The sequence below is a fragment of the Meleagris gallopavo genome, chromosome 1 (assembly GCF_905368555.1).
Source record: "Meleagris gallopavo chromosome 1, MGAL_WU_HG_1.1, whole genome shotgun sequence".
NCBI classification, from domain to species: Eukaryota; Metazoa; Chordata; class Aves; order Galliformes; family Phasianidae; genus Meleagris; species Meleagris gallopavo.
The window spans coordinates 185,609,398-185,634,547 of NC_139404.1; the positions used below are offsets into that span (position 1 = coordinate 185,609,398).

The following is a 25,150-nucleotide window of genomic DNA, read 5'->3' on the forward strand; positions in this document are numbered from 1 at the left end:
CATGTAAATCATTACAAAGTAGACATATAAATCCAGACCTTTTACATTCTTTGAGGTACAAAGGGCAACATCAAGTAAGGATTCTGAGAGTAGCACCATTATTACATACTGGCAGATTACTACTCTGTTTTACAATATGTTGTATAGCATAATTTGCACTTTCTTATTCTCCTATTACATAGGAGTCTTGCCATTAAGATACTTTCCTAAGAAGAAAGAATAACTGTCTTGATTTGAATAATATAAGCTAGATTATTCACACCTTGCTCCATCTTTTCCACCTTGTCCAGTAGACAGTATTTTTGTCTAGATTAGAATATATATATACATATATAAAGACATAATTTCATATTATTATTGTTATTATTATTGAGCTAGTTTTACAGACTACTTTGTAAAAAAAACTCATCTTGGCCAATACAATAATACTGTCTTGTCCACAGTGTGTCTTTGATCACGCCACCAGCATCCCACAGGTTTATTAATTCTGAAACCAAGGAGAATCCAAATTAGTATTCCTTTAACCTCATTGTTTTCAGTCTAAGAGTGGCAGAGTGGTTATTAAGTTCTTTGTAGGTAGTGATTATACCTGGAGACTTCTTCATACTCCTTTTCCCCTGCAATTTGCTGTATTCACGAACTCCTCGGATTGCAGACATTCAGAGCGTGTTCAGCCTTGCCCAATGTGTTACTGTCTATAGATGCTACTGCTGCAGAAATAATGAGTGTTACTAATAGTGCACTTAGAAAATGTACTCATTATACCTCCTCATGCAGGTACTGAGATATTTATTTACTGATGATGTTGCAAATTGGTGCAAGAAGCTTTCATTTTATTCACTTTCAAAACAGTATCAAAACAAGAAGGGATATTTTCTGGTAGGGGAAATATAATCTACCATCAGTGGAAAAGACACTGACTACTTTTATGGGTTCTGTGAGATGGTTTGTAACAAAGAGAAGGAAGCAAAGGTAAAGAGCCTTTTTCATATTTGTATTTATAGGGAACCTGTTCAAAAGGTCAGTGAGAGGCATTAGGAAAGTAAGTGCTATGGCCACCCTCATCCATTCTGTTTGCCTCTTTTAATCTTTGATCCAGCTGCTCCAAACATCTGGCACAGTGAACTCTGACTCTGTGCTCTGATTCATGGGAAATCCTTGGGGATGTGTGTGGGAGCTGCTTTGTATCCAGTGTCACTGCATCCATACAAATCTGCGTGTTCTGCTTGTGTGGGGATCACCTGCTGTGGCCACCCACCATCATCCCAGCCAGCTGGGTGTTTCCATTGACAGTGAGGTGCCTGCTTTCTGACTCCCAAAATAACATACATACATAGTCCCAGGGGGAGACAGAAAACAGCTGTGACAGTCCAGCAAAGCAACTGCATCTCCTTTCTCCCCAGATCCTTCTGATGTTTCTTCCTTCCAAGGGGCACTATGTACAGGAATATCACCTTGCCTTTGGTCTCACTTTCCCCTTCTACAGAGATATCCCTCCCCTCTTTTTTCTGATCTGTGCCTTTTCTACATATTTCTATTTCTCTCTGTCTCCAGCCTCCTGACATAATAATTTCACAGCCCATGCCCTTGTTGGCAGGAAGACAATGCTTGAGGGGCAAATGGGATGAAAAAGAAGGATGCTTCTTCCCTATCACCTCACCATGACTGTTGCAGGAATGGGAAACCCCTGGTAACTAGTGGGCTCTCTGTCATCTAACATGTCTCCATTCCTTTAAGAGGCAATGCAGAGGCCCTTGGAGCTGAGCAGTGTGAATGAGCAGCTAGAACCACATGCATGCACACTCACAGTGCCCTGTGCTTTAACAACTGGCTGCTGCCAGGGCTTCAAGGGCTGCAGGAGCCAGGAGTGCTGGGGAAAGATATGAAGCAGGTGCTGGCTGACAGGCTCCCAGCCAGGCCCGGGCTGGCACTGAAGGAGGATGTGAAGGAGAAAGTGGCCAGGCTCCACACCTGGTAAGGACATATGGGATTCCTATCCTTCACCCCTTGGGATGAAAGGAGCAGTCAAGTTGGGAATTTGGTGGTAGGAAGACAGCAGTAGAGGGAACACAGGGGATTAGGAATATGGATGGAACATTAGCAAGAATATCTCTCTTTTTCTGCTCCCCAACATCTTTATCAAAGTTACCCCAGCTGGGCAGAGGCACAGGGGAGGACACACAGTGCAGCTTTGATATATCAGTGCAGGCACCCTGGGGAACCGCATCAAACAGCAGCTGGGATTTGGGTCATTTGGTATTTTTTATTTTTATTTTTCAAAAAGATAATATTTTAAGCAGCGACCCAAAGAGTGGGGAACCAGCAGGGAGTGCCAGGCTGTGGTGCAGCGACAGAGAATGGCTGTTAATTCCTGAAAATGGATGTGCGAGCTAATCCTCCCCTGCAAATACAGCCTCATAAATGGTCGGACCCAACAGCCTTTAAATGCCAGATCAGCTCTTACTTAAATGCCATTTTGCTTGATTATTTATTTAATTTATCTTTATTTATTTATTTACTAAGAATAGCTTTGAATTAAGAAGTGACCCCTGTTCAGGATTGTGTTGGTGATGGTTTGTCGTTGTTTGCTCTTGCTGTTGATGAAGCACCAGTGTTGAGAGGTTTTGAGTTCATTAGGGCTCAGGCTACCTAGGGTCCCTCTCACACGTGTACCCACACCCCCACATCACACAATCTTGTGCCGGGGGTTCCTGCCCACCCTGTGCGGGACATCTGAATGTGAATGGGGAGCAGGAGCTGAGATGTGCTGGGCTCAGATGTGAGAGGGAGGAGAAAAGGAGGGAGGAAGCTTTGTGAGGAGGCAGGGATGCTGGAAGAGAAGGTAAATCCTCGACTGGCTCTGGGAGGGAAGGGTTAACTGAGGGAAGGTGCTCGTGTGGGGGACTAATAATTAACAGTGGAGAGCTTTACTATTTTTTTTTTCTTATTGGGAAGGTGAGGAAGCAAAAGGGATGGAGAGAATTGTGCTTGGGGGCAGAAGGTAGGAAACATGCCTGTAGGTCTGCCGGATCGGTCTGGGAATGCTGGCAGGGAACGGTAACGCTGTGGGGCCAGGGAGTCCGGGGGTGCTGAGGGGAAGGAGCTGGATGGCCAGGGGGGGGATGCAGGTGGCACAGAGGGGCTCATCCCGCGGCGGAGCTGTCAGCCCCGGTTGCCTTTGTCTGATCACTCCTCTTTGTGCCCTGCAGCCAAGACAAGGGGCGAGGGATGGAGAGGGCAAGTTGCTCTTCCCGCGGCCAACAATTTTTTCTTTTTTGCTTAATAGCGATACGTGAATGTGTGGGGAGGGGTCGACTCTCGCATCCCCTTTCTCCCCTTACCAGGAAGAGCTCGGAGCTGGCAGGCTGCTTGGTTTGCTAGAGGAGGGAGTGCCACTTGGTGGCACTAAAAAGTTGCGCTGAAGCCTGGCGATCTCCCTGCGAGCCCCCTGCCCCCTCCGGCCCCCGGACCCACAGGTGCGGCGCGGCCCTCGGGGAGGAGGATGTGAAATTTCGGCGTAGCGAAATCGCTAAAAGCCCGTCGGATATGCAGGGGTGAACTCTTTCCCGCGTCTTTGTTTAAAACAGACCTTCCTCAAGAAGGCATCGCCTATTCTTTTTTTTTTTTTTTTTTTTTTTTAGGGTGATGCTGTTCTGAGCCCAGCTCCGTTTCCCTGCTTGCTGGAAAGGGGCTGTGCGGGCGGGAGGCGTCCCCTTCATAGGGCGACTTCACAACCTTCCGAGCACCTGGAGAGAGGGCAAAAGGCAGAATTAACCCCTGGGAAAGGCAGAGGGGTTGGAGCCATGTGAGCGTGAGGAGGGGCTGAGGTGTTTAAGCAGGTGGGTCAAACTGCAGTAAGTATTTAGGAAGACCAAGGTGGCAGAGAGCAAAGACCCATCTGTCGTCTCATTGTTTGTTTATTCCTCCTCCTCACGGCTTTCGCTCCTTCCTCCTCCCCCTTAAATCTAGGGACCATTCACGCCTCTTACAAATGAGACTTGGGCGATGCTGAGAGAAAAGCGTGTTGCATGGCGTGTGCGTGTGTGCATGCAGGCGCGGGGGTAAGATCCTCGATTCTCAGCGTTTGCCTGTGATCAGAAGAAAACAGGATGTGCCCATAGCTGGAGGAGTGACAATGCGAGCCGAGCGGGGCTCACCTGCTGGTGATCTTTGCAGAGGCATTTGAGGATTATTCAGCTCAAGACGGTCTGTGTGAGGAATGCTATCTCTGCCGTGCTGAAAAAAGGAGGTGCCTATCCCTACTGGTCTTGATTGCTGCCACTGAAAGGACTGTTTTGCCGCCACCGGAGGAAGCAGAGATTGCTGCCACCCACAAGGTAATGCTGAGGACTGGGAGAGGGAATTTATGAGCCCCTGACCACGGACAGAAAACATGTGAATGCAGGAGGAACTCTTTCCCCTCCCTCTCCCCTGTCTGCTCGTTCCATGCCCTGCTTGCCGGAGAACAAGCACGACTACAGGGGGGGCAAGCAAGGTTGTGGGGCACACCTCGGGGCTGCTGGGACATCAGCGGGCTGGGCACTGACATCGGAAGGCAATGGGCACTGACCCCTCCCCAGGAGTGGGCTATGTGTAGGGCAGAAGACGATTCAGGTACTGCAATACCTGGGCTTGTTGGTGTGTGATATAGCCCTTCTATTCACCGGTAACGATTTGCCTTGCCAGAAAGAGAGAATAGAAATTGAATGAATTTTTTTTCCAGATACAGCAAGGCTTAGCTCAGCCATAGACTTTTCTGTGTGACCTTGGGACGAATCATTTTGGCTATGATCGGCAACTCCCCTCTGTTCTTTATTTAATAACTGGAGCTAATGTTTCTGCATGTTAAAACGATTCATTAAGGATTGCGGGGGGCTGTGATACCTTTAGGGAGGCAGATACCTAAGAACAAGTGTGCACGCATACGTATGCACTTGCATGCACAACCACATAGTTCTAGCAGTGCAGGTAGCTATTCTAGGAGTTAACCTTGTCCAATAGTTTCCTCTATGAGCCGACTCTATGTATCTAATTTATCTGTAAAAAAAAAAAAAAAAAAAAAAAAAAAAAAAAAAAGCGGTCCTTAAAACAACTGTGACCACTGTGTCTTTTATATCCATATATTTATTTATTTAGCCACTGGTTGATTTTTAGATTATTTTTCCTCCTTCGCTACAACCAGCCCGCGAGGTGGGTAAAGGCGGTGTTCAGCACCATGGGCAGCGCCGGCAGCTCCGTGTCCGCACACCGGCGCTCCTTCGCTCCCGTAGGGCCCCTTCCATTCCTCCTCCTCCTCCACAAGAAGGGCTTTCTGGTGGGGATATGTAGCGGTGAGAATGGACAGTTGTTTTTTCTAGTCCTGAGGACGTAGCGGGAGGACCGTCTCGATAGCAAAGTGGCAGAGGACTGTCTTGAAAATACATTGCTTTAAGCTGTCCTCAAATGAGAAAGTATAAAGGAGTTAACTGCCAGTTAACATTTTTTGTTTTTAAATTATTATTCTCTATGACTTCATTGTTATTACTGTATCCCTAAACATTTCTGTCATATACTAATATTTTGTGCATTCTCAAAGATTTTAACTACATGCTTATGTAATTAGGGATGCCAGTGCTAATCATTATTTCAGGTGATCAGAAAATATTTCTTGTGTCTCTATATAGCTTCTTTGTCATTTTATTTGTGATTTTTTTCTTTGATATAGTGGTAGTACAGGAAGCTACTCTTGTGACTGATTAGAAGATGAGATTTTGGATTTGCTATAGCTTTTGTTTGATCACTTCCTACAAATCATACAGTTTTGCTAACTAATAAAATGTCCAGTATTACAGCTAAAATCACACCAGAGCTGTTAGTTTCTGCATTATGTGGTATAACAGGCTTTTGGTAATGGCAGTAATAAGAAGTATATTTAGCAGAATTGCAGGAATCACTGCAAGTTTTGCTGTAATGTTAAGCACCTACACATCAAAACAAAAAATGTTTCATTAATCAGAAAGTGTGGGGGGTGGTGAGACTTCCTGTATTGCTAAGGAACTTGCTGATAATTCTAATATTCTATGTTTATTATCTGTGAAGACACGCATGAGATCAGCCCACTAATCTGTTATTTTCAGTAGCTATTTAGACCAAATGATTAGAATTCCTCTGTGCTGCTTAATTTATTTCTAAGTAGAATTGCAGGAAATTGTTTCATAGTGTCTCCCCTTTAAAAGATTGTTTTCCTTGTCAAAGTGCTTGATCCAATGCCCTCTGAAATTCAGAGAAGTGATTTATTTATTTATTTATTTATTGATATTATTAGTGAATGGAGAAGTTAAATGGCAGTAGAAATCTTAAAACATACCTGTGTGCTTACAATCATGTTTTGCAACTAAAGAGCATTTGAGGGCATCAGATTTTTGTGCGACCAAAGAAACTACCTCCAAGTAGGTGTGTGAGACCTTCTGCAATGTGAGCCTCTCTATAGCACTGGGAACAAGATTTCCGGAATAGACTGAACCCAATGTTTCGTGTTTGCAATGGCAATAGCCAGAAGTACTGAGCAAATTCTTAGCATCTTAGAAACTTCAGTGTACACTTTTTGCTCATATCACCCCCGTTGAGAAGAGCTGAGAAGTCTCTCTTATGTAATGACTTTTCTAAGGCAGTTCCATCTTCTTGCCTTTTAAAGATCTTCACTGCAAGTATTAAGAAAAAATGGTAGGATATAGGGCCAGTAATTCAGTTTCTGCTTGTTGTGTGTGTGTGTGTGTGTGTGTGTTTATTTTTTTATTTTTCTCTGATGATGAAGTCTGGGTTAGTTCCTTGGCATGTATTGATTTGATTCATTTTTATATCTATATTGATACTTATTATCAGATATCTGAAGGCACAGAATTAATTGCAGTATGTGCTGTAAATGAATACCTGGAAAGCATTTCCTTGGCAGATATATGGCTGTAAGCTATATGTTCATAGTCTACAAATAAAATTTGTCTCTACAAATCAGTGGGTTTGGAGCATAATTTTTAATGATTTCTCTAATCAGGAAAATCCTATAAAGTGACGTTAAATTCAGATAAATTTTTGCAGATGATTGACCAACAGCATTCTTCATGCATTTAGCACTGAGCATGTTTCCAAGTGCTTTCCTCATTGGACCTTGAGTTCTCACTACACCGAAGCACTGTGGTTCAGTAATCTGGCATTTTATTTTTATTATTTTAATCTGAGAGTAGGCTTAGAAAAGATGAACTAAGAGGCTCTAAGGTTGCAGAGCTCTAATCAGTTAAAAATAAATAAAAGAACAAAAGTATTTATCTTTCTTGTTTTTATTTTATTTTATTTTATTTTTTTTCCTGATACAAAATAGATTCCCTTTGCTGATTTTGTATCTTATCTATAGAAGCTACGCAGCCAGAAGAATTCAGATTATGGCAATGACTCCTTCATTCTGGAGTCGCTAGTGGGCGCTGTCATAATAATGTAACTCACGGGGTGAGAGGCTCTCTATGAATGTCAACAGTTAACACCTGCTGTGGAAGAAGAAAAGTCAGATGTCCTCCATGTATAAACTCTCAGTCACATATACAGTGCAAAATCATCCCTCTGTGAACTGCTGTGGGATTTGTGATCTAATTAATTCAGTTAGATATGAGGGCTCTTTGTTTTGGTCTGCACAGACAGTAATTATAGATGAACTTGCATTTCAGGTTAAAATAAATCATTTCAAGAGTTGTGTGATGTTTCATGGAATATTACAGATGCTCATTTTCTACTCGGTTAAACCTCAACATGAAGTACTTGGAACTCTGCCCTAAAGAAACAGTTGAGAATTTCTCCTAGCAGAGGCTGGCATAAAGTTTTTACTATTGGAGAGAGCAAAGGTTACAGGAAATTGTTGAGTGCTTCATCGTGCCTTCATCTAGGTAGCCCATAAAAGTTTGACTAGAGCAAAGCTGAACGAAGAACAGATAGGCAGAATCATCTTTTCACCTTATTACTTCTGCAATTGTTCTGAGTGCAGCAAAGGATAGAAACCTGAGTGCCTGTCATCTGTTGTTATTGCAGGGGACTTCAGAATTAATTTACAGTTAGATCCATAGCTGGAATAAGCTAAGAACTTTGATACACCAGTAATTAAGTGCCTGATTTCATTATGTCTATGTTGCAGTGAATTAATAGTAACTCTCTTGAAGCTAAAGAAATTGAAGTGTGAAAAATAAATTTGACCCTAAGTGCTGTGCATATTGATTTGCTTGTCCATCAACAAAAACAAGTAAATGCAGATAAATTATTAATTGGGAAGTGATTTCTACTACTTTATATATGTGTTCAAGGGTTTACTTCTATGATGCTATTGATACCTCTGTTCTCAATTTTCTCAATGTGAAATTCCCCTAATAACACAGGAGTTATATTTAAGCTCATAAAATTTTGCTTAATTTTATTGTAGTAATCATATTGCTTAAAATAATAAGCTTCCAGTATGAGGAAAGAATAAAAATCAAAATAACTTGTATAAGATTCTTTGGGGATACGATAGCAGTAAAACTGTATATTTGAACAGTTCCCTTGGCCATCTTTTCAGGGAGAAATGGAGGATTTCTCCAGGAAATGTCATTAGTGTGCTTAGTCTATCAGCTCTCTGCTCAGCCATCTTTTAGCCTAGAATGTGATCTGCTGCCTAAGTACCCTCAAGGCATCTTTGAATGGCATATCCAGTCATATCCAGTGGAAGGATGACAGGCAGTGGACATGAACTGAAATGTGAGAACTTCCATTTAAACATAAGTAAACAACCTTCTTGCTGTTAGTGTGGACAAACATTAGCTGCATAGAAAGACTGTGGAACTTCCATCCATGCAGCTAGTTGAAATCTCACTGGATGTGACCCTAAGAACCTGCTTCAGCTGAACTTGCTTTGGTTAGGGTAGATGGATCAGACAACCTCCAGACCTCAGCCTGTGATTTTTAGGACTGTGAGAGCAAGATCAAGGCCACAGAAACAGATCTCTATTGTACAAATGCAAATCTGTAGTATTTAGCAGATTCACTTGCCTGTCAGTATAAATTCCAAGTTGTTCTCCTGCATTAGGGAAGCCCACAGAAGGCATTCATATCAGATGTTTTGGAGCCCTAAATTTAATACTACGTAAATGAAGCAGGTTTTTTGGTGCAATTAGTAACAACATTGACAGTCCCAAGTAAATTGACTTCCACTGCAGTACAGCAGAACATGTGAAGACTAATCATTAATTCTGGAGCAATTTCACTTGGCGTCTGGCCCCTTCTTCCCCTTGGATACCATGGTGTGGAAGGATTTGATTGGTTTGATAACTTGCTATTGGGTCCTGGGAGCCCTTAGTTGTGATTATCTGCTATTACTGTTGAACTAGAATTATAAAGGAAACCATCAGCTTTACTTCATTCTTTACCCTGCAAGCTATATAGATAAATACAACTGTAGACAGAGAAGAATAAACAGCTGTTCTTTGGAGTGAAGAAGATAAAGATGTCCCTGCTGCCTTCTATTTCCCATATATCCTGTATGGAAATTGTTTAATCTATAGTCTTAAGGCTATGGACAGTGCCAGTAAACCTGGCCAGAAGTCTCAGCAATATAGATTGTAGAATTAAAAGTGTGAGTTAAGATTAGATACATTTTGTATCACAAGCTCATTCCAAACCCCCAGACTCTATTTGTGTGTACGCAGCTGCATAAGCAACTAGGTTATAAAAAGACATGTAATTGTATATGCTGTAACAGTCTGAGGCAGGGCTGGCATTTGGTCTAGATATAGACAGGCTCTGTGCATGTAGACTTAGTATGTAAAACTCAGAATCATAAGCATCTGTGCTTTTGAATAGCAGATTACTATTTCTGTTTAAACACCAACACATTAAAAATAATTAAAAGTTTTTTTTAAGTGATGAAATGTTACATTGAGGTATAGGAATGTAATCGTTGTGATACTGTACTAAGATATGCCCTGTTATTCATCCTTCAGGTTGTTTACAAATTAGACAGTATCATCTTCAGTGTCACAGAACAAACAACTGGAACACATAACCAGTAGTGATATTCTGTAATTAGAGACTAATTAACCTGAACTGATCTGCTGTTCTTCCGTAGTGGCAAGGGATTGCAGTATTGATAAACCAACTCTTCACCAAAAAAAAAAAAAAAAAAAAAAAAAGTATTGAAATATTCTACAGTTGTCTGAATCCTATTTCATTATTATCACTTTCTATTACTAGAAATTAATATTTCATGAACCTATTAATATTGCAATTCATATTACAAGACCATTTCTATTCAATGCTTTATCTTTTTAAAGATTTGGATTTAATTTGGGAATACTCACTGACACAATTGTAGGATTGCCTCTGTGTAAATACTTTACAATTTACAGATGTCTAGGTAAAATAATAATTAAACAAGGCTAACCTAAAGCAGAAAAAATGTTTTTAGATTTGGCTGGAATCAGGAAGGTGTTCATTGTGACACTGTGTATTGAATGCTCTAGCGCTGAGTGGTAAATCCAGGATTTTACTCCTGCTGAATTTTGACACTGGAAGACACAGAGATAGACTCTCCATTGCAAAGGGTTTCTTTCACTTTGCAGCATCAGAGTGCTGTCAGAGTCGTATCAATGGATTAGAAATTACTGATGGATCTGAAATGTATGGAAATTCCTATATTCTTTTTTTATTATGTACATTTATTATATAAATGTTATTATTTTATAAAAATATTTATGTAAGTAAAACTGAGATTAGGTGAGGTCCTATAGTTTTGCTTTTGTTTTGCTAATAATGAGACTGGGCATGTGGTTCACTAACTAGCTCAGCATCTTCCTTGATGCAAGAGTGTGTTTAACTTTCTTTGCTATCAGTGGATCCACTAGCAAGCTAAACACTACAGTTTAAGTGCTATGTTTCAAAGCAGGAGCAGACTATTGCACTGCTAGGTACAGAACATCTTCAAGTATGTTCTCAAGCTCATTGATCACAGCCTAAGAGATTAATCATTTCTGATAATTATTCTTACTCTTTCTTTCTTTCTTTCTTTCTTTCTCTCTTTCTTTCTCTCTTTCTTTCTCTCTTTCTTTCTCTCTTTCTTTCTCTCTTTCTTTCTCTCTTTCTTTCTCTCTTTGATCCTTTGCCAGTGGTAAAACTGAGTGGTGATCGCATTGCAGACTGTCAGAAAATGTAGCAGATCAAATATTTTAGGCATCAGTGCACCTATATAGTATCTGTGCTTTCTTCTTTCTAGTAAAGTCTATATAGTTCCCTAAAGAGATTTGCTGAATTTCTTCTTAGTGATTTTTGACTTAAGTATATTAAATGATTCCACTCTGCTGCTTTAGAACTGAAATGAATCTGTTATTCTTCTGCTGAAATGTTCATGGTTAAAATAAAAACAAATGTTATTAAATAGATCAAATTTCTTAATCTTAGCTTACTTTAAAGATCATTCATTTCATACTGTGGCTCACAAAGAAGAAACATTTTCAGACTGGAAAAGCCAGATTCTGCATTTCTGATCATATATCAGGAATGACTTTATTTATAAAAAAATTTTGCTGGTGCTGTACTTGATATCACAGTATTGAATTAGGTGCATTAGTGTGATAGATACATTTGTGATATGGGAAACATCTGTAAGTAAAGAGTGTTGTTTTCAAAGATGTATTAGAAGTGGCAATATCTTTCTTTGGAAATTAATACTTGTCTGTATTTTGCAGTTTTGAAAACATTTCCCCAAAGAGTTTTTAAAAGCATCCAAGAGTAAGACACCGTTTTATATCAGCAGAATTACAAGCCTAAGATTGCAAAACATTGAATTAGAACAAAACTTTCCAACTTGAATAATGACAGAAACAAATGTGTAGAGGAGACAAGATAACAGTCATTGACAGCAGAGCAACTTAAGTAAAGATTACAAAGCTGAATTTATTTCTCATTTTAAATCTATTTCTTTTATTTATTCATTTTTGAAGGTTATGAGGATTATGATCACATTTACAGCTCTGCACCACTGTCTACTTGGAGATGATGGTGACACCTTAGAGAAAACGTGCAAACTACTGATTAACCAGCATTCTACTCTGTTTATCCAAAAGAATTGATAACTGCTTTTGACCAACTCTCAATTTTGTTCAATCATGTTGTCTCTACCAGCCTAAACCGTTTCCTAAAATGGTTCTTTTGCTGTTCCTTGCAATCCTATTATTGAAGGAAGATGTCTGTGGGAACTTCAGGCTTTTGGTTTCTGCACAGGCCAATGAAAGAAGGGTGGTTGCACACATGCCTGGTGATATTATCATTGGAGCTCTGTTCTCTGTCCACCACCAACCAACAGTTGACAAAGTTCATGAGAGGAAATGTGGAGAGGTAAGAGAGCAGTATGGCATTCAGAGAGTGGAGGCAATGCTACATACCCTTGACAGAATTAATTTGGACCCAACGCTGTTGCCAAATATAACACTAGGATGTGAAATAAGGGACTCTTGCTGGCATTCTGCTGTGGCTCTAGAGCAAAGCATTGAGTTTATAAGGGACTCTCTTATTTCATCGGAAGAAGAGGAAGGGATGGTGCGATGTGTAGATGGATCTTCATCATCTTTCCACTCCAAGAAACCCATTGTTGGTGTCATTGGCCCTGGCTCTAGCTCAGTTGCTATCCAGGTTCAGAACTTACTGCAGCTTTTCAATATACCTCAGATTGCTTATTCTGCCACAAGCATGGACCTAAGCGACAAAACTCTGTTCAAGTATTTTATGAGAGTTGTACCATCTGATGCACAGCAAGCACGGGCTATGGTGGACATTGTCAAGCGCTACAACTGGACCTATGTTTCTGCTGTACATACTGAAGGTAAGAGGCTGTTTCTTCCCATATAAGGATACCTATGAACCACTTTGTTGTGGTCAGAGAGCTAGATGGTGACAATTTGATGGATACTTTTTGTCAGTCAGTTATCCAGTGCATAGACTTTAATTTCACTTAACTTTGGTTTCACATTCTGTACCAAGCTGAGGTAGCACTGTTTTGATAACCACTGAAAACACTTTGAAATACGGGATTGTGTGAGTTAAAGGAGAAATTGTGTACTTACTCTGGAGTTTCCTTTTTTTTTTTTAACCTTAATTTAATTAATTAATTAATTTTACTACAATAATTTGATATATTTATGTGGAATAATAATTTTGACTATATTGATATCAGTGGGTAACGAGAAAGTGCTTGGTCTTTCTAGTGTTGAAGAAAGCTAAATCATCCTTTGAAACAGTAGCTAAACCAATGATTAGTACTTGAGCCACAGAGGCTTGACTACTAAAAGACCTGTGGTTCTGGCTAATATCTGAATGCAATTTGTCCCAGCTTCTTGAGATCAGTACTGTTTCTGCCCATTCTATAGTACTCCATGGAGTATTGCAGCCACTCCTTGCTCTGTATCTAACCATTGGATTTAGAAATGAGCAAAAGAATTCTCCTTGCATCTTCTTCACACACCATCAGGTGTCCAGAAAATCAGAACTATGTACTGTATTTCTTTTCTCTATTAATTTCAGCTAGAGCTTAATTTTATTTGCCTAGCACTCAGAAGAGTATGATTAAAAGGAAATGCTATGGAAAAGATTACATTAATTCTTTATTCCTTGTGGTTGAGTGGTTTTATCTTGCTGTGAGTGACTACAATTTCATACTGCCTAAAGAGAAGGTTTCACTAGTTCCTGTTTAATGGCATCACAGTGTAATATGTTTTCTGGAATTAGCTTTTGTGATGAATTTTAGAGTCTCACCTCTGTTCAGACAGGTTCAGAATATGATCTGGGAAAAAAAAAAAAAGCACATTATTAAGAGATTGAGTACTGGTGACAGCATTGCTGAACAGCAGCAGATGCTGCTGGCTTTATTACAACCAATAGAAAGCAGATTGTCCTTCCCACACACAGAGTATGCTTCTCTGGCAGAATTTATACTATTCAAAGCCCTTTTTGGTGGAACGCTGGTTGAATGCAAGTATGTAGAAATCATTATACTCCTACAGATACGTAGCAAGCTCATTCTGCAGTGTTAAAAAAAAAAAATTCAATTTAGAACTTAGATGAAGATTGTTGTAATCATTATTCCATCATGATAATGAAGATTGGTAAATAACTTTAGTCTCAATTCTCTGGGGATGCATGAGTATATTAGCAGTTTAAATAATAATGTATAAATCATCTGATGTCATATCATGTAGTGAAACTACTCTGTGTCTGCTGATGCCTTTGGCATGGTTTGGTGTGCAGCCTTTCCTCTACAAATGTGTATGCACAATATCACAGTAAAAAATGATGCCAGTTATGCATTGCATTAGTTTGAGATTGTATATCCTGACTACTTATGAAAACTTGTATAGTTTTTACTTTGAATGATTCTTACTCTTCTGCTTATTGAGCAGGGATGCTTATGTATTCAGTGGGGAATTGTCAAGCTTTTGTCAAGGTCTGAATGCACAGGGTGAAAATACTCACTTTTGCCACTTCCCATGGATACTCTTCTTGGAGCAGATGGTAGCATATGGCATGTTAATCTCATGGCAAAATAACCTTGCTCTGTATTTTGGAAAGAAGGGAATAGAAACACAAGGATCGAAACTCAAGGTGGCTGCTGCGGGCAAGATGAGTTGAGTGTGAAGAAGAGCTGTTGAATGACTTTACTTCAGTAAGATTTGCCTACTTCCACCCACATCTAAGTGGACAAGATAGGTGGTACAGTTAATACCCAAGGCCTCATACAATTCATGCCACATTTACAGCAGTATAACTCTGGACTTCGGTGAATGAACATTAACTTTGGGTTACAGGAATCTTATACTCTATATACATGGTCTGGTCATGATGGTGAGTACAATCTGCAATCAAATAGCATCATACAGGCGTTTTGTAACAGTAGAACAGATGGTATGTGTAATGGGATAGACAAATACAAGCTTATGAAGGTACTTCTCTGAAAGCTGATGTTCTGGGCACCTTTTAAATGTTATGGCAGATATTGTTCCTTCCAGGAACAGAAAGATTATAAAAAAAAAAAAAAAAAAAGTCGCTATAAAAAAAAAATTGCTATGCTGAAGTAAGGAAATTCAGTAAGCAAGCAAAAGAGATATGAATAATATGGATTACTTTAAGTTTTGAATTAATTTCCTTTCAATAGAGTAATTGTTTACTTATAAATATCCTGAATAGTGCCTCTATACTTAGTGCCCTACATTCACATTCTCTAATTCAAGAAAAATTCTAATTCAGAAAAAAAATAGATTCCTCTTACTATTTTTTTTTTTTTTTTTTCTGTTTAAGATCTTGCTCTCCCATTTACACTAGAATTTAATTCAGTACCTCCTAAAATTCTGGCAGTCTGCACTCAATATCTTTAGCTAATCTTTGTGCTGTAGCCAGATTACTCCAACATAAGATTTCTGGTTTCTGGGAAGGATGCCCCGTCCCTGAGACATGCAAGGTCAGGCTGGATAGGGCTCTGGGCACCTGATGGAGCTGTAGATGTCCCTGTTCATTGCAAGGGATTTGGACTGGATGGCATTTAAAAGTCCTTTTAAACTAAAACAGTTCTATGATTCTATGGTTTCCAAGGATAGGGAGGGTCCTAACATTCATAGCTAGATTGGGAAAAAAGAAAAAGCTGAAAATTCTTCGTTATTTCATGGCTTTGGTAGTTCCATCAACAGACAAAATTATAGGTCTCTTTTTGGTCCAGTGTAATAAACGTCTGAGAATAATTTTATCACAAAAATCTTTCTGTTTGCATGTTTCCTTCTGTACTTACCAATCACGCTAAATGAGTTGGATTAAAATTTTGGGAGGTTGAACAGAAAATGTTGTTAAATATTAATTCTAGGTTTTCACATTTAAAATATGCAAATATTTTGAGAGATGCTAGTAGGCTTTGCTCCTCTGAAATTTACCTTTATGGTTTAATCAGGTGATGCCTCTAGCTGTGCGAGTAGCCACTCACAGTAATGCAGTAATGTTTTTTCCTATTAATGGGAAGGTGGCAAACATTATTTTCAGTGATTACTAATAATTTTAAGTAGGAAATTTCTCCAATCTAATTAACAAGAAATATGAGTAACAAATGACGGATATTTGTCATAAAACAAGAGTCATTTCCACTTACATGTGTAAATATAACAGTGTATTTTACATAAGCCAGTTAGAAATCTTCACAAGTCTTAGTTCCAGATTGTAACTCCTGATGCTTAGCTCTATCAGGAATGATATGACTCAGAAACGTCAGTTGTATCAACTCAATTTCCAACTCTTCCTTGCTTTTAATTTGTGGAGTTCTACTCTGAACCAATCTGGCTTTGAAGTAAATCTCCTTCACTCATCATCAGGACACTTTTTTTGAAAAGCCACATCATTTATAGAATCCAATTTACGTTGTGGCTCAATAAACAGATATGTTAACACTGTGGGTCAGGGGAGCAGGAGTGAGCAGGCCAAGAGGGAAAGTATGGTTGGAAACTCCTTATGCTGCAACTTATCCCTTAAAGCCTGAAGCAAGGTTCTTTTACTTTAGAAATTGCTATAGCACATAGGATGTGCCAGAGACCATTTTTTTTGTGGTTTCCATGTTGATCTAATTCTCTCAGCTGACTTCATTGTTTGCTGTTTTTTTTTTTTTCCACCACTGTAATAGAAAGTGGATTTAAAGCAACTTTTCTTAAAACAACTTTCACTGCTTAAATCGACATTGCTGATAGACATTAAGTTGATAATGCTGCCAAGATTCTCATCCTCTCTTATGCATCTCTCTGAAGCAAATCAGCTCAGCAGAGATAAGCCCCGCAGCTTTGTCCCCCAGTTTTCCAAAGTATATGATGGATCCTTCTTAGCTTTATGTGCTGTCTACATAATACTTGTGCAGGAGAGACCCATGTCTGGATTTTGGGTCTCATATGCAGATGACCTGTGAAGCTCAAGCAACCAGTTTTGCCTCAGCCTTTTTTTGCTTCACCATTTCAAGAATCTGGCTGTGTGTCACAAGAGATGAAGGATGCTTCACCTCATTTCACATATGAAAGCATTCTCTGGTCTTTCTCTGAGACCAAAGATCGGAGAAAAATGTATGTGATTTTCTTCACCATCATTGAGGTGAGAAGGCTTTGTTAAAGTTCTGTTTGAAACTCTCACATTGACTACAGTGACATTGGGATCAGATCTTCCTAGCCAGAAATAAAGTCAGTCCCTGTAAGTCTCTGCATAAAATTTACTTGGAGCCAGATGAATTGATAATATGAATGACATTTTTCATTGCTATTGGAAACCATTTCTTTGCCTCCCTGAATGAAGAGGTTATATATGCTGGCAAAACACAAACTCACAAAAGTACAACTTTATTGAGGGTGGCAAGAGATAAATTTCAATTCATTATTTAAAAAGCTTGATTTACTTCTGAACACAACCTGAAGAAGCAAAGTACTCTTAACATTTTCTTTACAGAGCTCTACAGACAAGCATTGTCTCAAACTCATCTCAAAATACTTTCTTTTTAATAACACTTTCCTCTATTTAAATTTATTATAAAAGCTTATATACAGGTGATTCACCTTCCTTTTCTTAGGACATACCCGAGGAAGTATAACAGAAAAAGAACTCTTTTTTTGTCACATAAGTGTTATTTCACACATTTACTTTTGTATTTGTTCAAACGTGGTTGGTTACAAGACTATTTTTGCCTATACCCTTTGCAACCAGGTAAAGAGCAAAATGAAAATTAGTCATAGTGTGTGTGGGAATAAGATGAAACGAATGAAGGAACTGCAATAAGTATACCTTAAGCCTGCTGATTGGAGTAAATTTTGTTTATATGATTATGGAGGTTTTCCTTCAGAATCCACCTTTTTTTCTTCTTCAGATACAAAATATTGTGTTCAGAAACTCTCTTTGCTTTTCACAGAAAAATGTAACTGAAAATTAGATTCATTGAATTTTTAAATAAGTGATATTTCTCTTTATATTTACATAAAATGCATATAAATTAGGCACGCGCGCACACACACACAGAATATTACTATTCCATGCAAATATTTTCAAATTCAATGAAAATGTATGTCTAAATACCTTATTTAAAAAATGGAAGAATCACTGGTCTAAAGACTGGAGAATGTTTTACTTTGTCAATGCTTCATTCATGAATTAATTGTGGGTTTTTATTATTTTAATTTTTGAAATTAGTTTTCTTCTACGCAAATTTATTTTGTTTATGAAAGAATACGTGTCATACACTTGAAAAACAGATATGCCATAGAAAAATAATCACTATATTTCAGAAGTCAGAATTAAAAGCCAAAATGACTACATTTGTAGTGAACTGAAGCAATGCCAAAAGTCATAGGTTAGTTAAACTGCTTGTCTGGTGGCTTGGTAGTGTAGGAGTTAAGTCAATGTTGCTTCAAAATCAGAATGTTTCCATGTAATTAAGGATCACTGATTGATACATGGAGGACCACTTAATTTACTTTCAGTTAACTTGCAATTTCTCTGTAGACTGAGAAAGACAAAAGGCCTGTGCTGGATCCTTTAAACTTTTCAGACTTCTCCAAGGCAGTTCTGACTAGCTGATTTCTGAAACATTTGAAACAAGGAGACAGTGATCTTGGAGATAAACCAAATATTGTAGACTTTGCTTTAATTTAATTTGGAAGCCACTGTATGGAAGATAACATTGCATCCATCTTACTAAAATATGATTGCAGCCTCTGGTGATGTGGAAGCATACCATGCTGTAATGCTTAGTGTTATAAATATGCATATTGTGAGTATGTACATTAAAATAGTGATTGGGAACGTTACTAACAAAGCAGTTACAATCTACCTTGGCAGCAGACTTTTGAGACAATGCGTTTCATAAATCACACCCTTGTTTTTAAACTAACGTGATTTAACTCATCATTCTAAATATGCTGACTGGAGAAAACTGCAGTGAAGATTCCCTCTAATAGATGGCTTTTATTTATTTATATGTATTTATTTCTTTTTAATACAAGTGTCTGGCAGCATTTGTGACTGGCCTGATACATGATTCAGGTAATGTTTGCAGAAACCTCCATGTAGTATCAAATATATTGCTAAAAGGTAGACAAATTATGTATTTGTGATTGCTATTGATAGAAGTCCAATATATACTAGACAAGTTACAAAGGTAATAATAGGAGTGCCTAGTGAACTTGCTCAGTGAATGGATCCTACAGCCAAAATTTAACTTAACTGCTGAGAAGAGTGGAAATATATGGAAAAATATCTGTTCTTCAGTCTGTTCTGATTTAGTCAAATGTTTCTCATCTGCCATCACCTAAGGTATGATTTTTATAAAAAACTTTTTTTTTCCTGAGATAGATTTCTACTAAATTCCTGGGTGATATTAGAGGCACAAAGAGGAAAAATTCCTTAGTAATACAAATAGAGATACTACCAAAAGGAAAATAAAACTTTAGCAAGAGAATCCTTTGATTAGTATTTATGCAATTACTTATGTCTATGCTAAAATATTTATGAACAAGATAGTTACAACAGGTGAACCAATTGTCCAGTTTTGATATTCTAGAGTATGTACAGCTTTAAGCAACTGTACATATAACTATACTTAGTCTAGCACAGCAGAGACCATTACTTTTGCTATATAAAATGTCAATTTGTAGTTATTAGTCAATTAGTAGTTATTGATTAAGCTAAAACATACTGTTTACAAAGATACACACGATATTCCTTAAGTGACAACAATGCTCATTTCAATCTTGGGTGATCCGGTTGGACTGTGAATTATCCTTCCTGTCCAAAAGAAAGAGGCTCCAACCGATAGCCTCTTGATTCTGATATGTTCTCAGATGGTGTCTTCCCAGGCTTTTTTTCTTCTGGCTAAAACAAAGAACTTCAGTTCCTGAGTCCCTTCCGTAAAGTACTGTAAAGTACTGTAGAGTAGTATTTGTTCTTAGAGATAGTTTTAAAAATCTTTCTAGTTTTGTCAAGATCCTTTCTAAAGAGTACTTACCACCTTTTTTTTGCTCTTTTTATTAGTGGAAGCGTTACTTATGCTTCTTCAGCTTGCAATCCTGCAGAATCGATTTTAGATCCACATAGAAGCTGTTTACGCACACCTTATCAGCAAACCAGTGCAGTTTTGGCCTATAAACATGTATATATATATATGTTTCCCTTTTACAGTTATCTTCCTTCATTTTGTTGTAGCCCATCTTCTGGCCATCTAGCTTACTAGCTCACCTTCCTCAGTATTATTTCTGTTTGCCCTTTTCTGGTTACTTCTCTCTACCCTCATGTTCTTTAACATTTTTTTTTCTTCTCCCTCCTCAGTCAAAATAAGATTGTCATTTTGGTGTCAATAATTGTATGAATAGGATACAATGCACAGATTTGGAAATAAAGTTGATTGAACCTTGGTTAAAATAAAGGTCATCAATGTTGTGTACATTTTTTAAAGTTCATTCATTTGGAGAATTCAGATTTAGTCCAGGTGTCTTCTAAAATTCACATTTTGAAATCCAAGTGCTCATTTAAAAATAGGGTTCTAAGTAGATACATTCTTCAGCAGTTCTACATTTATGGAGTATCATAGTTGTTAGATTTGTACCTTTTTCATTTAGTTGAACACAGGACATTTTTTTTTTCTCTTTCAGAGAGCCTTTAATGGGAAATATAAGCTGAAATTCTTCCTCTGTATCACCTTCATAAATGTCAACAGTCTTCATATCCAACTTAGTTATAAATTACATTTTCATAGGGTTACTAGCCAAAACATCTGTTGTACTTGAACAGCCCAAAACTGTGTCCCATCCATCTTTTCTCTACCATGTTGCCTCAGAGACGACTTCTGTAAGCAAGAGAGGCGAGTAATCAAGGAACATACTGACATATTCTTCAGAGTGTTTTCTGGCTCACAAAAGTTATAGATGTCTGTGATCTAGGAACTGCACTGAACAAGCAGAATAGATGCATCCTGACATCATGAAGTGATTGCATTTATATTTAGGCACAGAAAAGAAGGAAAAGCAAGAAGCTTGAAAAGGGGTCTTATACCTTCTGCTGACAGAAGAGGAGCAGTTAAGGTCTGTTCCTTTCTCACTTCCATTCAGTCTTTGCACTCTGCTGAGAATTTTGTGGGAGGTCTCCAAAGAAGACCAGAGAAAAAAATCATTAAAAATAGACAGAGGTTTCTCATTCGCTTTTATAAACAGAAAAGAAGTTAAGGGTGTATTTGTCATGTAAGCAGTTCTGCCTTTTTATTTCTCTGTTATCTTTATTACACAAGTAGTTTAAAAGAAGGCATCTGGTAAAGCATGAATTCAAGAATCTCAACATTATGGATTTTGTATAAAAGTCTGATTTATTTAATGACAAAAACAGGCTGGAAATCCAGATCCTTTTGCTAAGATAATCAACAAGAGATTGCAATCTTTATAGTTATATCAACCTACTGATAAGCAGTTTTATTGAAAAAGTGAAGGTTACAAGACCTATGGACTTAACAATTTATCTTTTCCTCCTCTGTTTCCCACTTGGATGTTTCTTCAATTTAGTGACCTTCCTTACCCTCCCTCTGTCTTTGGCCTCTCGCCTGTTAAGTAGAACTGTCTGAATCATTCAGGCTGGCATTGTCCTTTTCTTTCCCTGCTCCCAGGCTGACTTTATTACAATTCTATGCATTATTCATGAATATATTCAACGAACAGTTTTATGCAGACAACTTCAGCTACGTGAGCTGTTCACAGGCTGCTCAGGCAGGGCTAGAAGGTGCCTTCGGGTACAACTCTGTGGGAAGAGTCATATGTAGATGGAGCTGACCCAGGAGATGATGTGCTGAGAAACCTCAGAGTCATGCATGGCTATGTATGACCATGTCAGGCCAATACTGAAACTTCTCTGTCCACAAAAGGTGGTGTGTGTGTCACTAAGCCAAGCAATGACAAGAAGGACTACTGACTTTTCATCTATGTGCTGTGAATTTGCCTTTGCTAGTTGGTTATTTCATGATTCAGTGAGTTGGAAGCATAGTTATGTCATTTATTTCAGGTCCATTCAAATATTCCATTCAGGAGTGGGAAACAAAATAAAATGCCAAAATTTATAACACTATAAAATTTGACCTGTGTGAATTAGGTTTTGAATGCAAAACAATACAGTGGCTACTGGAGCAGAGAGTTTGAGTTGATTTATGAGGAAGTAAGAGATCTGTGTTCTCCTGGAGTATACATATGGATGTGACGAAATTGCAGACACTTTGTGAGTGCGACATGATGGAGATACTGGTTCAGATACCCCGGGTTGCATGGGGCTGCACCATTTGTCATGCTCAAGTTGATCCATCCACTGGTAGGTAAAGTATGGGGCATGACACTGAGGAGATGACGACATCTGCTAGTTTTGGAGAACAACTGACAAGATCTGAGCTATGATGGATGTGCCTACAGCCCCTTCTGTGACTTGTTGTGGACATGCTTGCAACCATCTGCAAGTGGGCCTGTTCAATGACTTTATAATAGTTTGGTATTTTGTAGGATGGGAATTGGCAGACATAGATGTCCTGGAAGCATTTGCTCCAACCACCCACATTTCAAATGTGTGATGGAGGTGTTTTGAGGTTCAGTCGTCCACAGAGTTAGGAACACTCAGATACTACTAATAATGTAGTCCAGAGAAATCCATGGACATGCAGTTTGTGTACATGTTCTAGAAACAACCACGTGTGTTCATGCCCTTGGAAAGGATACTGAATATATATTAACTCTGAAACGTTACTGAGAAAAATACATTGGTTGACATATCTCCCCCCCTAGGAAGGCAGACAGACTGTGGACACCAAAAGCCTGGAAAACTGAAAGCCTAAAAGCTGGTTCCTATTTCTTTTTTACATACAAGCTTTTCACTGATCTAGCTTTTTCCTACTCTTGAACAGTTGGTAGAGTGGGTGTTACATCCAACACCTCCGTGTGACAGATCTCAGCCTACAAAATACTGACACGTTTACATTTCATTAACCATATGGGATCTAATCATGCTGCCAGCTAAAATACAGGTGCAAGTCCCAAAGGTATGTTTGTTGTATGAGCACAGACCCTATAGAACCCTACAATATCTTTGACTGCACAGACCAGGGAGTTAATTTGACATTTGTGACTAACGTGTCTCAACTGAGATATGCAGAGAATAAGCTTAACACATAACTGAAATAAAAAGTGAGATGGAAGTTTTGATGGCAAAGTGTATTGTTATCTCTGTATTTATACTGATAAATGAAGAAAAAGTCAAGCCAGAAAACAGCATACAAGTGTGTTTCAGTAGACCAATCATGTCCATAAAGAAAACATGCCAAAGGTAGTCAAAATCCATAAAACAGTGCAACATTGCTATGCTCTTTCTACAGGCAATCTGGAACAAAGTTGCACAGATTTGGTAGTGCTTTTCTTGCTCTGTCTTGTTGGGATGTCAGCCCAAAGACATGAATCCTACATAATTTCACTTGCAGCAGTTTTATCACAGATTATTTTATTAGATGGGCTGTAGAATGGAATGAGTGAACTCTATGAATGTGAAAGCCAAGACTCTTAAGTAAGAGGACAGGAAGCAGAAATCAAAAACCTAGGTGAAGAAGAAAGAGGACAGAATTTGGTAAAGAGAAATTAAGTGCAGAAATAGAAGTGGTGCTCAAGAAAAACAGTTTCACTGACACAATTCCTGGACCTGAATATTTAATATATCGTAGAATCATAGAATGACTTGGGTTGGAAGGGACTCCAAGGATCATCAAGTTCCAACCACCTGGCCACATGCAGGGCCGCCAGCCTCCAGGTCTGGTCCTAGACCAGGCTGCCCAGGGCCCCATCCAACCTGGCCTTCAGCACCTCCAGGGATTGGGCATCCACAACCTCTCTGGACAGCCTGTTCCAGTACCTCGCCACTCTCTCTGTAAAGAACTTCCCGATGACATCCAATCTAAACCTTCCCGCCTTGAGCTTAAAACTGTTCTGTCTTGTCATATTACGTCTACCCTTGTAAAAAGTCAATTCCCCCTCCTATTTATAATCCCCCTTTAAATACTGGAAGGCTGCAATGTGGTCTCCTTACAGCCTTCTCTTCTCCAGGCTGAACAAGCCCAGCTCCCTCAGCCTATCTTCATGGAGGAGGTGATCCAGCCCTCTGATAATCTTTGTGGCCCACCTTTGGACCCTCTCCAACAGCTCCTGTAGATTCTGGTAGATCACCTCCCTCAACCCCCTGGACATACTTCTTTTAATATATTCCAGGAAACACTTGACTTTCTGGGCTGCAAGCACACACTATATTGCTGGGTCATGTTGAGTCTCTCATCAACCAAAATTGCCAAATCCTTTTCCTCAGGACTGCTCTCAATCCATTATCTGTGAAATTAGACTCTCTGAGTCTAATCAGCAATACACCACACATCTGAATAGCCATGGATTTGACTTAACAATGAAGACTTCAGATCCAATAGCTATTATTTGCTGTCCTCTAAAAATAGTGTTAGAGGCATTTGTAATAAAACTATTCTGTTAATATGCATGTATGCATGAGAAGATGCTACAACTTCAAAGATCAGCATTTTTCCTGATGTAAGAAGTTTACTTGTCTGCACCAAAAAAAGCGTGGCCAGCAGGCTGAAGGAGATGATTCTGACTTTCTGTTCTGTGCTGTTGAGGCCTTACCTGGAGTACTGCGTCCAGATGTGGAATCCTCACTACAGGAGAGACATGGAGCTGTTGGAGCGCATCCAGAGGAGGGTCACAGAAATGCTTCGAGGTATGGAACATCTTCCCTGTGAGGACAGGCTGAGAGCTGGGGCTACTCAGTCTGGAGAAGAGAAGGCTCCCGGGAGATCTGAGAGACCTCTCAGTAACTAAAGGGGAGCTGCAGGAAAGAAGGACACATTATTTAGCAAGATATGTTCTGATAGAACAAGGGGAAATGGTTTTAAGCTTAAAGAGAGTAGATTTAGGTTGGATATACGAAAAAGTTTTTTACAGTTAGGGTGGTGAGGCACTGGAACAGGCTGCCCAGAGTTGTGGTGGATGCCCCACCCCTTTCAAGGTGAGGCTGGATCAGGCCCTGGGCAACCTGATGTAGC

At 39.0% G+C, this 25,150-nt stretch overlaps 1 protein-coding gene across 3 annotated transcripts in view; it reads left to right on the forward strand.

The window, feature by feature from the left end:
• Window positions 1-12,186: 12,186 nt before the first annotated feature.
• Window positions 12,187-25,150, forward strand: part of GRM5 (glutamate metabotropic receptor 5) — a 224,440-nt gene continuing 211,476 nt past the window's right edge. For all 3 annotated transcript variants that reach the window (XM_085216405.1, XM_019612348.3, XM_085216406.1), the window contains exon 1: window positions 12,187-12,865. In XM_085216405.1, coding sequence (XP_085072531.1) covers window positions 12,187-12,865 — 679 coding nt within the window. The remainder of the gene's footprint in view (window positions 12,866-25,150) is intronic.